A 17,189-nucleotide genomic window follows, 5' to 3' on the forward strand; every position below is an offset into this window, starting at 1 on the left:
AACACACAGACGTAAAGGGTGTTCAATGAACCTGATTTATGGAAAAAAATGCAAAAGCGTCAAAATGGAGTTAGCTGGTTTCTGCCGGACAGCAACGAGACTAGGCGTGTGATTCTGTTAATGTTATTTATAAGCACATATTCTTTGTTAACACATTTAGCTATTTTCACAGAATTGAGGCAGCTATTAGCAATCATTTCTTTTAGCTGTCTTGTTGTCGACTGTGTACAGGTACCATATGTGTAATAGGCTTACAAAATAATCTCCTGCAACTCATGTAATGAGCTGAGTTACTTTACGAGTCACCAAAGTTATTCAAACACATATATGTTTCTACATTATAATGAAGAACATATACAGGCTATATATAGATTTTTTTTTTCAGAATAAAAAATGTGCCACGGACATAGACATGTCTTGCCACGGAGATGTTTGCCCATGTACGGACATGTTCATGACCCCTGGGTGGGAGGGCACTTGACATCACTGCATCAGGAAAAGTGAGACTAAAACTGACTGATGGCAGCCAGCTAATTTAAATTATAATTATAAATTATAATTATGATAGTGAAATTATAATTATTTGTCAAATGTTCGTCTTGATAAGAGCCACGGATTTTGGGCAGGCCATAAAAAAATTGCAATTATTTTAATTTTTGGTCTTTTGGGAAAAGGGCAATTTGAGGCAAAAGGGCAGGTGCTCAAGCACCAAAAGCCCCCCCCCCTGCACATGCCTGATCATTACTATCATTATATTATTGTTGTTGATGTTGAGGTCAAGGCTACAATATATAAGTCACTGGTGTTCTGATCAAATTGATGCATTTTATTGACTACTGACAATTAAATACAATACAATTTACTATTTCAGTGGTTCTCAAAGTGGGGTCCTGGGACCCCCAGTGATCCATTTGTAAATTAACACCCTACTTGATCATAGTACAGTGTCACACAAAAGCATCAAAAGTAGCAGATCCGCAAGCTTGAAACGCGGTGCAAAGCGACGCGTTTTGAGCTTGTAGATCTGCTACTTTTGGAATTCTTGAATGTCAATCCTGAAAAGTAACAGTTTTGGACATAATGAGGTTTGCACCCGACAACCATGCAACCATGAAATAAAGACACATCACTTTGTCTTATTTCTACATGTCAATAACTTTACATCAATCAATTCTTATCAATCACATTTTCACCACAGACGTATTTATTTGTTCATTTGGGCCGGGTCAGTACATTCATGAACACAGCATCAAAAAGAGTAGAGAGTGGCAATACAGTGTAAATACATCAGAGTTAGCAAAGATGCTAACTTTCATCCGTAGACCCCACATTTAACAATAAAACAAGACATTCTGCAAATGTATTCCGACCATTATGAAGATGAATCGTTGCTCAGATAAACTACACAATTACAATTACTGTCACAAAATACACTCAATAATGATAAATATGAATGCAATTTTATTGCATTATCAATATGTAAACTATTAAAAGAAATAAGTAAACATTGCTTTGCTGTAATATATTCCATGGCCTGCATGCAACGTTGCATACTTTTTTACGTTTTATTACATTTTATGTATTACGTTTTTTTTATCTAAGGCAAAAGAATTAAAGAGCTTATAAGTATTGTATCTTTAATATAGTCTACAACTGTAATCAGAGATTGGTAAAGTCAGGGATGTGGATTCATTTAACAGAATTATCCATCTTCATTACATTTAAAAAAAAGAAATCCTAAGAGTGCTTCCAAAGCTCTCTAAAATATGAGAGCGTTACATCCATGATCTCCAATGAAATTAAAGTGCCTTCTCATACCATGGATGGTGACCATTGTCCTTGAACATGTCGGGTGCACTCGAGCAGTGACACTATAGCTGCCAGGCCGTGCCAAGCCATGCCAACGCCACCAGAGACAATGCGGTGAAGATGCACATCGTACTATGGCTCACTCCACCCGCGGCTGCAGTGGTGGCCGTAGCAGCGGTGCCAGCAACTGCAGTGGTGGCAACAACTGCAGTGGTGGCAACCTCTGTAAAACAAGAAGAAAAACAAAGAATTCTAAAAATTGTTATACCGCACTGGTCCTTGAGGGGGTTCCAGGGGGCCCCCAGCTAAATGATTGATTTTTAGGAACCAAATGGACACTTAGGCACCGGTAACTCTGACAGTGTACACAAAATGGAACCAAATGCACCCTTTGGCTCCATTCAGTGACATTTTACAGTGTAGGGCGTCTCAGAGATAAAAAATTAAATAGAAAAAACATGTCAAATGGGTTTGAGTAGCCTAATGCAGCGTTTCTCATAGTGGCTGTGGCACCCTATGGTGCGGTGATGCAAATCCAAGGGTGCCACAGAATACTTTTATAATTTATTAATATCACTTTATTAATATCACTTCAGTTTAAAAACTTAGACCCTAGTAACATGGACCTGAGTTGAACCGTACTTGGTGCATTCTTTTCTCGATCTACACCAAATCTCTTTTCCAAAAATTGCCGATCTACAAGGTTAGCTGTTAAATCTGCAATTTTTGGCGAATGTTCCCCCAGAATAGGGATGCTGTAGTTCAAGTGGTTAAACAAGTATATAAAGTTTTTTTTCAATCCGCTGTGGATGGAAAAAGTTGTTAACAGGGGTGCATGAGCTAAAAAAGTTTGAGAACCACTGGCCTAATGCTGTGCATGTCAAACTGGAGGTCCTTACTGTAGGTTGAGAAGCACTGTTCTATAGCACTGTTCTAAAAACGCCTTCTGCTATATGCTATATGCTATATATATATACCTATAGAAACATCTAAAATGATACAGATGCTGTCCCGGGTTGAAGGGGTTAGATCAGGTATTTGCTTACGTATTCCATTGACAGTGATGGAGGCGATTTCGATGTTGAAGGCTGTGATGTTATTTTTTGCTGTGGTCATAACAGCTACAATCTGAGTATCAGTAGGGACAGACGAGGAACTGAATGATATGTCCAGATCATTGTTGATTGATCCATTGCTGCAAAAAAACAAAAATATGTTTGATATTTGATTTTTTGTTTGAATAATCATGATCCGCTGGCCATAATTGAACAGCAAGTAAAGTATCGGCAATCGGCATATTACCTGAATGCTATCACTGTCAAGGATTTGAACGTGTTGAATTCTGCACTGTAGTAAGGCTTAAGCTGTAGAAATCAAAATGAAGACATTTTCAGTAAATCACTTTTTTACATTCTTAATATTAAGAATACATTTAAAAAAAAACATTTAACGTTATTTTCACTACCATGTGTTACTTACCTGCTCCTTTATCAAATTGCTTCGAGCCTTAAAAGCAGAAGATGATGTGTTCAAGAGGTCAACTGTGAATGTTTCTCCTACAGATCTGAACGTCAGCCTCTTAACAATGGCCGCAGCAGAGGTGGCAGCAACTGCAGTGGTGGTAACCTCTGTAAAACAAGAAGAAAAACAAAGCATTCTATATCAAAACAAAAATTGTTATACCACACTGGTCCTTGAGGGGGTTCCAGGGGGCCCCCAGCTAAATGATTGATATTTAGGAACCAAATGGACACTTAGGTACCGGTAACTCTTTACAGTTTTAATTTCTAAATTATGGCCCTTTAGTATAGCCTAGTTGGGTCTATTGTAATTGTTTTGTTGCCTATGCTGTTTTTTTGCCTTGCTTTTAATCTGTAGCACTCTGAGATTCGTGAGCATGTAAAGTGCGTTATAAATAAAATGTATTATTATTATTATTATTACACAAAATGGAACCAAATGCACCCTATCATATGGCTCAATATTTGGAATTTATTAATATCACTTCAGTTTAAAAACTTAAACCCTAGTAACATGGACCTGAGTTGAACCTTACTTGGTGCATTCTTTTCTAGATCTACACCAAATCTCTTTGCCAAAAATTGCCGATCAGTCAACGGTACTAACTGTTTGACAACATTTTTTTTCTTTTTTTGATCTCTGAAGTTGCCTAGAATCCCTTTGACAGGTGGTGGAGTTAAATTGAATGGTAGTGACGTTACATTAACAGGTGATGATGTATTACCTGGTGGTGAAGTTGTGTTAACTGGTGGTGAAGTAGTATTGGGAGCAGTCGTGGGAGCAACAGTTGTAGAAGCTGTACCTTTAAAAATAGTTTAAATTAATGGAAATGCTGGAGAAGCACGTAAAAAGCAGTATTGTAGCGTCCTGTATGTTATACATTTGAAAGAAAATAAATTTAAAAAGCTCATACTTGTTGCAACAACTGATGATGCATTCACAGGAAGGGACAAGCCGGAACTGCTGTTTGTCGCAGCTTCCACTAAAGTGTTTTCCACAGCATTGCTTGTTGGTGCAATAGAGCTGGCATCGTTAAATTGCAGGGTCGCATTTACCACAACTGAACCTTGGCTGTGAAAAGATGATTGTTAGAATTCTTATTTTTTAATGGATTTTGTCATGTACATTTCTATGGTCCCAGTTTTACGATTGTCACATATGTAATTAAGGTAGGCCACGAAGGTTACAGTAATGCTCTTACTTTCCATACAATGATCCTTTTTGAGTTTCCATAGAGAAAAGATCCACTCAAACTATCATACCCTTCCCCACTCAACTCCATTACACACATTAGACAAACAAAATATTAGCCGGGCGTATTTGCATAGATCTACTGCAGCTAATTCGTGAAATAAAAAAAAATGTATTTTCGAACAAGCATACAGTAAATATAGAAAATCAATGAAAATGTAATTATTTTGTCCATCAGAAGTTATGTCAAGAGCATACCTGAAGCCGTTGATCACGGTTCGAAAGAAGTTAGGATATTGTGCTCTATACAGATTGTCCAGCTGTGAAAAGAACACAGAAAACATAATGAGCACGTGCACACACACACACACACACACACACACACACACACACACACACACACACACACACACACACACACACACACACACACACACACACACACACACACACACACACACACACACACACACACGATGATAGTATTATTCACTCAGTAAAAATAAAAATGATAGTAGAATTAATTCTCTGTAGAGTCCTTGAGTGATATTTGACAGGTCATACAGTGTGAACTTACCGCTGTGGCAACTTGGGTTGATAAGCTTTGGAATGCTGCTGAGTTTGGATTTGCAAGATCTGCTGTGAAGGTTATCTCGAGTTTGAATTCCAACGCGATCGTTGCCACTAATGCTGGAGCAGAAAGGATAGGACAACATTATTTGCTGGAAGTTGATATTACTAATGACAAAGTCAGATTAATTTGCAATAAAGATGTATTGACCTATGGTTAAATTGTTTCTCTTGATATTGTTTATATAGTAGAAATTACTGTAGGTGTAGTAACAGGTGTAATAGGTGGTGGTAAAATTAAATAGAATGGTGAGCTAGTGTTGTGATAGAGTGTTGGGTGGGCCCCGGATATACTAATATCCAGATACTCGTTTGGCATATTGGTATTCAACATAATTTAGATATTTGTATGCTTTATTCATTATTGTGGGATCGCTAAAGCGATCACACTAATGTTATTGCCACTATTTATTATATCTTCCCACCGTTTTTTGACGGCTAACTAGTCCTTCATACTTTTAGCTACAAACTCTATTCCAACTCCACAACGTTCGGCCTACTTAGGACATATCGGCTACCATTTGAATTTTTGAAATAATTTGTACTTTTAGAGATATTTCACTTTTTACTTCTAAAAAACTCCCATTCATTTCAATGGAGAAATTCATACTTTTAGCTAGAAACTCCGTTCACTCTATAACGTTCAGCCTACTTAGGACATATTGGCTACCATTAGAATCTTTGAAATCATTTGTACTTTTAGAGATATTTCACTTTTTACTTCTAAAAAACTCCCATTCATTTCAATGGAGAAATTCATACTTTTAGCTAGAAACTCCGTTCCAACTCTATAACGTTCAGCCTACTTAGGACATATTGGCTACCATTTGAATTTTTGAAATCATTTGTACTTTTAGAGATATTTCACTTTTTACTGCTAAAAAATCCCATTCATTTCAATGGGGAAATTCATACTTTTAGCTAGAAACTCCGTTCTAACTCTATAACGTTCGGCATACTTAGGACATATCGGCTACCATTTGAATTTTTGAAATAATTTGTACTTTTAAACCTTTTGAACCTTTCAAACCTTTAGAACCTTTCAAACCTTTAGAACCTTTCAAACCTTTAGAACCTTTCAAACCTTTAGAACCTTTCAAACCATTCAAACCTTTAGAACCTTTCAAACCTTTAGAACTTTTAGAACCTTTAGAACCTTTCAAACCTTTAGAACCTTTCAAACCTTTCAAACCATTCAAACCTTTAGAACCTTTCAAACCTTTCAAACCTTTCAAACCCTTCAAACCCTTCAAACCTTTCAAACCTTTCAAACCTATAACACTACTAACACTATCAATACTCAATACCAGCAACATTCTTAGCGATCCCACACTGTTTCTTCAGGAACAGTACTTTCTAGTTTATATTAACATCTTAATCATGGCACCGACATGGCAAAAACAAGATGAATTTATGAGGAGCTTAGTTTCTGTTTGCTGAAATAAATATAGTTTAACATGCATACTGTATATTATCAACAAATGTCTACACGTTTCATACTCTCTTGGTGATTTAATTCCCTTTAGAGACAAGACCACAGTGCAGTGCATATCTTATCAGATATCAGATATAGACACCAACATCGATCTTGTGAGCCAGATTTGACACAAAATGACCTGAGCTAAAAAAGTTTGAGGACCACTTGCCTAACGCTGTGCATGTCAAACTGGAGGTCCTTACTGTAGGTTGAGAAGCACTGTTCTATAGCCTGTTTTTAGACCAGAGGCCGATTCTAAAAACTGAAAAACTGTTTCCTGATTATTTTTTTTTGCTATATATACACCTATAGAAACATCTAAAATGATACAGATGCTGTCCCGGGTTGAAGGGGTTAGATCAGGTATTTGCTTACGTATTCCATTGACAGCGATGGAGGCGATTTCGATGTTGAAGGCTGTGATGTTATTTTTTGCTTTGGTCATAACAGCTAGAATCTGAGTATCAGCAGGGACAGACGAGGAACGGAATGATATGTCCAGATCATTGTTGATTGATCCATTGCTGCAAAAAAAATAATATATATTTTTAAATACAAAGATATAAATTTTTTGGGAAATAATCATGATCTGCTAGCCATAATTGAACAGCGAGTAAAGTATTGGCCTATTACCTGAATGCTATCACTGTCAAGAATTTGAACGTGTTGAATTCTGCACTGTAGTAAGGCTTAAGCTGTAGAAATCAAAATGAAGAAATTTTCAGTAAATCACTCTTTTACATTCTTAATATTAAAAAATACATTTAAAAAAAATATTTAACGTTATGTTCACAACCACGTGTTACTTACCTGCTCCTTTATCAAATTGCTTCGAGCCTTAAAAGCAGGAGATGATGTGTCCAAGAGGTCAACTGTGAATGTTTCTCCTACAGATCTGAACGTCAGCCTCTTAACAGTGACTGCTGCAGTGGTATCTGCAGTTGCGGTGGTGGTGGCAGCAGCTGCACTGGTGGTGCTGCAAACACCGCAGCTGCCGCCACCACTGCAGCTGCCGCCACCACTACAGCTGCTGCCACCACTACCGCAGCTGAAGCCACCACCACCGCAGCTAGAGCCACCAGTGCAGCTGCTGCCACCACCACCGCAGCTGCAGTTACCATCGCAGCTGCAGCCACCAGTGCAGCTGCTGCCACCACCACCGCAGCTGCAGTTACCAGTGCAGCTGGTGCCACCACCACCACAGCTGCAGTTACCACCGCAGCTGCAGCCACCAGTGCAGCTGCTGCCACCACCACCACCGCAGCTGCAGTTACCAGTGCAGCTGGTGCCACCACCACCGCAGCTGCAGCCACCATTGCAGCTGCTGCCACCACCACCGCAGCTGCAGTTACCAGTGCAGCTGGTGCCACCACCACCGCAGCTGCAGCCAACATTGCAGCTGCTGCCAACACCACCGCAGCTGCAGTTACCAGTGCAGCTGGTGCCACCACCACCACAGCTGCAGTTACCACCGCAGCTGCTGCCAGCACCATCGCAGCTGCAGTTACCACCGCAGCTGCAGCCACCACCGCAGCTGCAGCCAACACCGCAGCTGCATCTGCAAACACAACTGGTGGTGCAGCTGCAGCCACCACCAGCTGCAGATGTTGCTGTTGCAGTAGTAGTTGGTGGTAGAGTAGTGGTAGTTGGTGGTAGAGTAGTAGTAGTAGTTGGTGGTGGTAAAGTAGTAGTAGTTGCTGGTAGAGTAGTAGTAGTTGGTGGTAGAGTAGTAGTTGGTGGTGGTAGAGTAGTAGTAGTTGCTGGTAGAGTTGTAGTAGTTGCTGGTAGAGTAGTTGTTGGAGTAGTGGTTGTTTGAATAGTTGTGGTGGTTGGAGTTGTCGTTGGAGTTGTGGTTGTTTGAGTAGTTGTGGTGGTTGGAGTTGTGGTTAGAGTTGTGGTTGTTTGAGTAGTTGTGGTGGTTGGAGTTGTGGTGGGAGTCGTTGTTGTTTGAGTAGTTGTTGGAGTTGTGGTCGTTTGAGTAGTTCCAGTGGTTGGAGTTGTGGTATTTTGAGTAGTTGTAGTGGTTGGAATTGTGGTTGGTGTCGTGGTTGTTTGAGTAGTTGTTTGAGTAGTTGTTGGAGTTGTGGTTGTTTGAGTAGTTGTGGTGGTTGGAGTTGTGGTTGGTGTCATGGTTGTTTGAGTACTTGTGGTGGTTGGAGTTGTGGTTGGTGTCGTGGTTGTTTGAGTAGTTGTGGTGGTTGGAGTTGTGGTGGGAGTCGTCGTTGTTTGAGTAGTTGTTGGAGTGGTGGTCGTTTGAGTAGTTTTAGTGGTTGGAATTGTGGTTGGTGTCGTGGTTGTTTGAGTAGTTGTGGTGGTTGGAGTTGTGGTAGTCGTCGTTGTTTGAGTAGTTGTTGGAGTTGTGGTCGTTTGAGTAGATGTAGTGGTTGGAGTTGTGGTTGGAGTTGTAGTCTTTTGTATAGTTGTAGTGGTTGGAGTTGTGGTTGGTGTCATGGTTGTTTGAGTAGTTGTGGTTGGTGTCGTGGTTGTTTGAGTAGTTGTGGTGGTCGGAGATGTGGTTGGAGTTGTGGTTGTTTGAGTAGTTGTGGTGGTTAGAGTTGTGGTGGGAGTCGTTGTTGTTTGAGTAGTTGATGGAGTTGTGGTCGTTTGAGTAGTTACAGTGCTTGGAGTTGTGGTCATTTGAGTATTTTTAATGGTTGTAGTTGCGGTGGGAGTTGTCGTTCTTTGAGTAGTTGTTGGAGTTGTGGTTGTTTGAATAGTTGTAGTGGTTGGAGTTGTGGTTGTTTGAGTAGTTGTGGTGTTTGGAGTTGTAGTGGGAGTCGTCGTTGTTTGAGTAGTTGTTGGAGTTGTGGTCGTTTGAGTAGTTCCAGTGGTTGGAGTTGTGGTATTTTGAGTAGCTGTAGTGGTTGGAGTTGTGGTTAGACTCATCGTTGTTTGAGTAGTTGTTGGAGTTGTTTTCGTTTGAGTAGTTGTAGTGGTTGGAGTTGTGGTTGTTTGAGTAGTTGTGGTGGTTGGAGTTGTGGTTGGTGTCGTGGTTGTTTGAGTAGTTGTGGTGGTTGGAGTTGTGGTGGGAGTCGTCTTTGTTTGAATAGTTGTTGGAGTGGTGGTCGTTTGAGTAGTTTTAGTGGTTGGAGTTGTGGTTGGAGTTGCGGTCGTTTGAGTAGTTGAAGTGGTTGGAGTTGTGGTTGGTGTCGTGGTTGTTTGAGTAGTTGTGGTGGTTGGAGTTGTGGTTGTTTGAGTAGTTGTGGTGGTTGGAGTTGTGGTAGTCGTCGTTGTTTGAGTAGTTGTTGGAGTTGTGGTCTTTTGAGTAGTTGTAGTGGTTGGAGTTGTGGTTGGTGTCGTGGTTGTTTGAGTAGTTGTGGTTGGTGTCGTGGTTATTTGAGTAGTTGTGGTGGTCGGAGTTGTCGTTGTTTGAGTAGTTGTGGTGGTTAGAGTTGTGGTGGGAGTCGTCGTTGTTTGAGTAGTTGTTGGAGTTGTGGTTTGAATAGTTGTAGTGGTTGGAGTTCTGGTTGTTTGAGTGGTTGGAGTGGTTGTAGTTGTAGTGGGAGTCGTCGTTGTTTGAGTAGTTGTTGGAGTTGTGGTCGTTTGAGTAGTTGTAGTGGTTGGAGTTGTGGTTGGAGTTGTGGTTGTTTGAGTAGTTGTGGTGGTTGGAGTTGTGGTTGGTGTTGTGGTTGTTGGAGTTGTGGTGGGAGTCGTCGTTGTTTGAGTAGTTGTAGGAATTGGACTTGTGGTTGTTTGAGTAGTTGTGGTAGTTGGACTTGTGGTTGGTGTCGTGGTTGTTTGAGTAGTTGTGGTGGTTGGAGATGTGGTGGGAGTTGTCGTTGTTTGAGTAGTTGTTGGAGTTGTGGTCGTTTGAGTAGTTGTAGTGGTTGGAGTTGTGGTTGTTTGAGTAGTTGTGGTGGTTGGAGTTGTGGTTGGTGTCGTGGTTGTTTGAGTAGTTGTGGTGGTTGGAGTTGTGTTTGGTGTCGTGGTTGTTTGAGTAGTTGTGGTGGTTGGAATTGTGCTGGGAGTCGTCGTTGTTTGAGTAGTTGTTGGAGTTGTGCTTGTTTGAGTAGTTGTAGTGGTCGGAGTTGTGGTTGGTGTCGTGGTTGTTTGAGTAGTTGTGGTGGTTGGAGTTGTGGTTGTTTCAGTAGTTGTGGTTGTTGGAGTTGTGGAAGTCGTCGTTGTTTGAGTAGTTGTTGAAGTTCTGGTCGTTTGAGTAGTTGTAGTGGTTGGAGTTGTGGTTTTTTGAGTAGTTGTAGTGGTTGGAGTTGTGGTTGGTGTTGTGGTTGTTTGAGTAGTTAATGTGGTTGCAGTTGTGGTTGGAGTTGTGGTTGTTTGAGTAGTTGTGGTGGTCGGAGTTGTGGTTGGAGTCGTCGTTGTTTGAGTAGTTGTTGGATTTGTGGTCGTTTGAGTAGCTTTAGTGGTTGGAGTTGTGGTTGGTGTCGTGGTTGTTTGAGTAGTTTTGGTTGGTGTCGTGGTTGTTTGAGTAGTTGTGGTGGTTGCAGTTGTGGTTGGAGTTGTGGTTGTTTGAGTAATTGTTGTGGTCGGAGTTGTGATCGGAGTTGTGGTTGTTTGAGTAGTTGTGGTGGTTGGAGTTGTGGTGGGAGTCGTCGTTGTTTGAGTACTAGTTGGAGTTGTGGTCGTTTGAGTAGTTTTAGTGGTTGGAGTTGTGGTGTGAGTCGTCGTTGTTTGAGTAGTTGTTGGAGTTGTGGTTGTTTGAATAGTTGTAGTGGTTGGAGTTGTGGTGGGAGTCGTCGTTGTTTGAGTAGTTGTTGGAGACGGAGTTGTGGTCATTTGATTAGTTGTAGTGGTTGGAGTTCTGGTGGGAGTTGTCGTTGTTTGAGTAGTTTTTAAAGATGTGGTCGTTTGAGTAGTTGTAGTGGTTGGAGTTTTGGTTGTTTGAGTAGTTGTGGTGTTTGGAGTTGTAGTGGGAGTCGTCGTTGTTTTAGTAGTTGTTGGACCGGCTGTAGTTGCACCAGCTATGGTAGGTGTTAAGCCAGCTGTTGTAGTTGGTGTAGCAGTGGTGGTAGTTGTTGCAAAAGCTGTGGTAGTTGTTTGGCCCACTGTAGGTGAAGCAGCAGTAGTTGGACCGGCTGTAGTTGCACCAGCAGTAGTTGGACCGGCTGTAGTTGCACCAGCAGTAGTTGCACCAGCAGTAGTTGGACCGGCTGTAGTTAGACCCACTGTAGTTGCAGCATATGTAGTCGGACCGGCTGTAGTTACACCAGCAGTAGTTGGACCGGCTGTAGTTGGACCCACTGTAGTTGCAGCAGCAGTAGTTTGACCGGCTGTAATTATACCATTAGTAGTTGGATCGGCTGTAGTTGCAGCAGCAGTAGTTGGACCGGCTGTAGTTAAACCAGCATTAGTTGGACCGGCTGTAGTTGCACCAGCAGTAGTTGGACTGGCTGTAGTTGCACCAGCAGTAGTTGGACTGGCTGTAGTTGCAGCAGCAGTAGTTGGACCGGCTGTAGTTACACCAGCAGTAGTTGGACCGGCTGTAGTTGCAGCAGCAGTAGTTGGACCGGCTGTAGTTACACCAGCAGTAGTTTGACCGGCTGTTGTTGCACCAGCAGTAGTTGGACCGGCTGTAGTTCGACCCACTGTAGTTGCAGCAGTAGTAGTTGGACCGGCTGTAGTTGCACCAGCAGTAGTTGGACCGGCTGTAGTTGCAGCAGCAGTAGTTGGACCGGCTGTAGTTGCACCAGCAGTAGTTGGACCGGCTGTAGTTGGACCCACTGTAGTTGCAATAGAAGTAGTTGGACCGGCTGTAATTATACCAGCAGTAGTTGGACCGGCTGTAGTTGCAGCAGCAGTAGTTGGACCGGCTGTAGTTCCACCAGCAGTAGGTGGACCGGCTGTAGTTGCACCAGCAGTAGTTGGATCAGTTGTAGTTGCACCAGCAGTAGTTGGACCGGCTGTAGTTGCATCAGCAGTAGTTGGACCGGCTGTAGTTGGACCCACTGTAGTTGAAGCAGCAGTAGTTGGACCGGCTGTAGTTATACCAAAAGTAGTTGGACCGGCTGTAGTTGCACCAGTAGTAGTTGGACCGGCTTTAGTTGGACCGACTGTAGTTGCAGCAGCAGTAGTTGGACCGGCTGTAGTTACACCAGCAGTAGTTGGACCGGCTGTAGTTGCAGCAGCAGTAGTTGGAATGGCTGTAGTTGGACCCACTGTAGTTGCAGCAGCAGTAGTTGGACCGGCTGTAGTTACACCAGCAGTAGTAGGACCGGCTGTAGTTGCAGCAGCACTAGTTGGACCGGCTGTAGTTGCACCAGCTGTGGTAGTTGTTAGGCCAGCTGTTGTAGTTGGTGTAGCAGTGGTGGTAGTTGTTGCAAAAGCTGTGATAGTTGTTGGGCCCACTGTAGTTGCAGCAGCAGTAGTTGGACCGGCTGTAGTTGCACCAGCAGTAGTTGGACCGGCTGTAGTTGCACCAGCAGTAGTTGCACCAGCAGTAGTTGGACCGGCTGTAGTTAGACCCACTCTAGTTGCAGCAGCAGTAGTTGGACCGGGTGTAGTTACACCAGCAGTAGTTGGACCGGCTGTAGTTGCAGCAGCAGTAGTTGGACCGGCTGTTGTTGCATCAGCAGTAGTTGGACCGGCTGTTGTTGCATCAGCAGTAGTTGGACCGGCTGTAGTTGGACCCACTGTAGTTGCAGCAGCAGTAGTTGGACCGGCTGTAGTTGCACCAGCAGTAGTTGGACCGGCTGAAGTTGCACCAGCAGTAGGTGGACCGGCTGTAGTTGCACCAGCATGAGTTGGACCGGCTGTAGTTGCACCAGCATTAGTTGGACTGGCTGTAGTTGCAGCAGCAGTAGTTGGACCGGCTGTAGTTGCAGCAGCAGTAGTTGGACCGGCTGTAGTTGGACCCACTGTAGTTGCAGCAGCAGTAGTTTGACCGGCTGTAATTATACCAGCAGTAGCTGGATCGGCTGTAGTTGCAGCAGCAGTAGTTGGACCGGCTGTAGTTGCACCAGCAGTAGTTGGACTGGCTGTAGTTGCACCAGCAGTAGTTGGACTGGCTGTAGTTGCAGCAGCAGTAGTTGGACCGGCTGTAGTTACAGCAGCAGTAGTTGGACCGGCTGTAGTTGCAGCAGCAGTAGTTGGACCGGCTGTAGTTACACCAGCAGTAGTTGGACCGGCTGTTGTTGCACCAGCAGTAGTTGGACCGGCTGTAGTTCGACCCACTGTAGTTGCAGCAGCAGTAGTTGGACCGGCTATAGTTGCACCAGCAGTAGTTGGACCGGCTGTAGTTGCACCAGCAGTAGTTGGACCGGCTGTAGTTGCAGCAGCAGTAGTTGGACTGGCTGTAGTTACACCAGCAGTAGTTGGACCGGCTTTAGTTGCACCAGTAGTAGTTTGACCGACTGTAGTTGGACCCACTGTAGTTGCAGCAGCAGTAGTTGGACCGGCTGTAGTTACACCAGCAATAGTTGGACCGGCTGTAGTTGCAGCAGCAGTAGTTGGACCGACTGTAGTTACACCAGCAGTAGTTGGACCGACTGTTGTTGAACCAGCAGTAGTTGGACCGGCTGTAGTTGCAGCAGCAGTAGTTGGACCGACTGTGGTTACACCAGCAGTAGTTGGACCGACTGTTGTTGAACCAGCAGTAGTTGGACCGGCTGTAGTTGGACCCACTGTAGTTGCAGCAGCTGTGTTAGTTGTTAGGCCAGCTTTTGTAGTTGGTGTGGCAGCGGTGGTAGTTGTTGGGGCAGCTGTGACAGTTGTCACTGTAGTTGCAGCAGCTGTAGTTTGACCGGCTGTAGTTTTACCATTAGTAGTTGGACCGGCTGTAGTTGCACCAGCAGTAGTTTGACCGGCTGTAGTTGCACCAGCAGTAGTTTGACCAAATGTAGTTGGACCCATTGTAGTCGCAGCAGCAGTAGTTGGACCGGCTTTAGTTGCACCAGCAGTAGTTGGACCGGCTGTAGTTGAAGCAGCAGTAGTTGGACTGGCTGTTGTTGTACCAGCAGTAGTTGGACCGGCTGTAGTTGGACCCACTGTAGTTGCAGCCGCAGTAGTTGGACCGCCTGCAGTTGCACCGGCAGTGGTTGGACCGGCTGTAGTTGCACCAGCAGTAGTTGGACCGGCTGTAGTTGCACCAGCAGTAGGTGGACCGGCTGTTGTTGCACCAGCAGTAGTTTGACCGGCTGTAGTTGCAGCAGCAGTAGTTGGACCGGTTGTAGTTGGACCCACTGTAGTTGCAGCAGCAGCAGTAGGTGGACCGGCTGTAGTTGCACCAGCAGTAGTTGGACCGGCTGTAGTTGCAGCAGCAGTTGTTGGGCCGGCTGTAGTTGGACCCACTGTAGTTGCAGAAGCAGTAGTTGGACCGGCTGTAGTTGCACCAGCAGTAGTTGGACCGGCTGTAGTTGGACCCACTGTAGTTGCAGCAGCAGTAGTTGGACCGGCTGTAGTTACACCAGCAGTAGTTGGACCGGCTGTAGTTGCAGCAGCAGTAGTCGGACCCACTGTAGTTGCAGCAGCAGTAGTTGGACCGGCTGTAGTTGCACCAGCAGTAGTTGGACCGGCTGTAGTTGGACCCACTGTAGTTGCAGAAGCAGTAGTTGGACCGGCTGTAGTTGCACCAGCAGTAGTTGGACCGGCTGTAGTTGGACCCACTGTAGTTGCAGCAGCAGTAGTTGGACCGGCTGTAGTTACACCAGCAGTAGTTGGACCAGCAGTAGTTGGACCGGCTGTAGTTGCAGCAGCAGTAGGTTGACCAGCTGTAGTTGCACCAGCAGTAGTTCGAACGGCTGTAGTTACACCAGCAGTAGTTGGACCGGCTGTAGTTGCAGCAGCAGTAGGTTGACCGGCTGTAGTTACACCAGTAGTAGTTGGACCGGCTGTAGTTGCAGCAGCAGTAGTTGGACCGGCTGTAGTTACACCAGCAGTAGTTGGACTGGCTGTAGTTGCACCAACAGTAGTTGCACCGGATGTAGTTGGACCCACTGTAGTTGCAGCAGCAGTAGTTGGACCGGCTGTAGTTGCACCAGCAGTAGTTGGACCAGCTGTAGTTGGACCCACTGTAGTTGCAGCAGCAGTAGTTGGACCGGCTGTAGTTGCACCGGCAGTGGTTGGAGTTGTGGTGGGAGTTTTGGTTGTTTGAGTAGTTTTGGTGGTTGGAGTTGTAGTTGGTGTCGTGGTTGATTGAGTAGTTGTGGTGCTTGGAGTTGTGGTTGGTGTCGTGGTTGTTTGAGTAGTTGTGGTGGTTGGAGTTGTGGTGGGAGTCGTCGTTGTTTGAGTAGTTGTTGGAGTTGTGGTCGTTTGAGTAGTTGTAGTGGTTTGAGTTGTGGTTGTTTGAGTAGTTGTAGTGGTTGGTGTCGTGGTTGTTTGAGTAGTTGTGGTGGTTGGAGTTATGGTTGGTGTCGTGGTTGTTTGAGTAGTTGTGGTGGTTGGAGTGGTGGTGGGAGTCGACGTTGTTTGAGTAGTTGTTGGAGTTGTGGTCGTTTGAGTAGTTGTAGTGGTTGGAGTTGTGGTTGGAATTGTGGTTGGTTGAGTAGTTGTGGTGGTTGGAGTTATGGTTGGTGTCATGGTTGTTTGAGTAGTTGTGGTGGGAGTCGTCGTTATTTGAGTAGTTGTTGGAGTACTGGTCGTTTGAGTAGTTGTAGTGGTTGGAGTTGTGGTTGGAGTTGTGGTTGTTTGAGTAGTTGTAGTGGTTTGAGTTGTAGTTGGAGTTGTGGTTGTTTGAGTAGTTGTGCTGGTTGCAGTTATGGTGGGAGTCGTTGTTGTTTGAGTAGTTGTTGGAGTTGTGGTCGTTTGAATAATTGTTGAGACTGGAGTTGTTTTTGGAGTCTGCGTTGTCTGCGTTGTTTTGGTGGGAGATGTCGTTGTTTGAGTAGTTGTAGTTGTCTGCGTAGTTGTGGTGGGAGTTGTCGTTGTTTGAGTAGTTGTAGTGGTTGGAGTAGTTGTTGGAGTAGTGGTCGTTTGAGTAGTTGTAGTGGTTGGAGTTGTGGTTGGTGTCGTAGTTGTTTGAGTGGTTGGAGTTGTGGTCGTTTGAGTAGTTGTAGTGGTTGGAGTTGTGGTTGGTGTCGTGGTTGTTTGAGTAGTTGAGGTGGTTGGAGTTGTGGTGGGAGTCATCATTATTTTAGTAGTTGTTAGAGTTCTGGTCGTTTGAGTAGTTGTAGTGGTTGGAGTTGTGGTTGTTTGAGTAGTTGTAGTAGTTGGAGTTGTGGTTGTTTGAGTAGTTGTAGTGGTTGGAGTTGTGGTTGGAGTTGTGGTTGTTTGAGTAGTTGTTTCGGTTGGTGTCGTGGTTGTTTGAGTAGTTTTGGTGGTCGGAGTTGTGGTGGGAGTTTTGGTTGTTTGAGTAGTTTTGGTGGTTGGAGATGTGGTTGGTGTCGTGGTTGTTTGAGTAATTGTGGTGGTTGGAGTCGTGGTTGTTTGAGTAGTTATGGTAGTTGGAGTTGTGGTGGGAGTCGTCGTTGTTTGAGTAGTTGTTGGAGTTGTGGTCGTTTGAGTAGTTGTAGTGGTTGGAGTTGTGGTCGTTTGAGTAGTTGTAGTGGTTGGAGTTGTGGTTGGTGTCGTGGTTGTTTGAGTAGTTGTGGTGGTTGGAGTTATGGTTGGTGTCGTGGTTGTTTGAGTAGTTGTGGTGGTTGGAGTTGTGCTGGGAGTCGTCGTTGTTTGA

At 44.3% G+C, this 17,189-nt stretch overlaps 1 protein-coding gene across 1 annotated transcript; it reads right to left on the reverse strand.

The window, feature by feature from the left end:
• Nucleotides 1-1,181: 1,181 nt before the first annotated feature.
• On the reverse strand, nt 1,182-8,186 carry LOC308074842 (uncharacterized protein; the record flags this gene model as incomplete). Its single annotated transcript, XM_080414341.1, has 12 exons — nt 1,182-2,032; nt 2,856-3,004; nt 3,112-3,173; nt 3,289-3,437; nt 4,055-4,132; nt 4,244-4,401; nt 4,780-4,841; nt 5,099-5,211; nt 7,004-7,152; nt 7,262-7,323; nt 7,439-8,048; nt 8,137-8,186. The coding sequence occupies 12 exons, from the start codon at nt 8,184-8,186 to the stop codon at nt 1,872-1,874; spliced, it is 1,803 nt and encodes a 600-aa protein (XP_080270467.1). The 3' UTR covers nt 1,182-1,871.
• Between the last annotated feature and the right edge of the window lie 9,003 nt (nt 8,187-17,189).

This window comes from Gymnoscopelus braueri (assembly GCF_963280865.1).
Source record: "Gymnoscopelus braueri genome assembly, chromosome: 19".
In the NCBI taxonomy this organism is placed as follows: Eukaryota; Metazoa; Chordata; class Actinopteri; order Myctophiformes; family Myctophidae; genus Gymnoscopelus; species Gymnoscopelus braueri.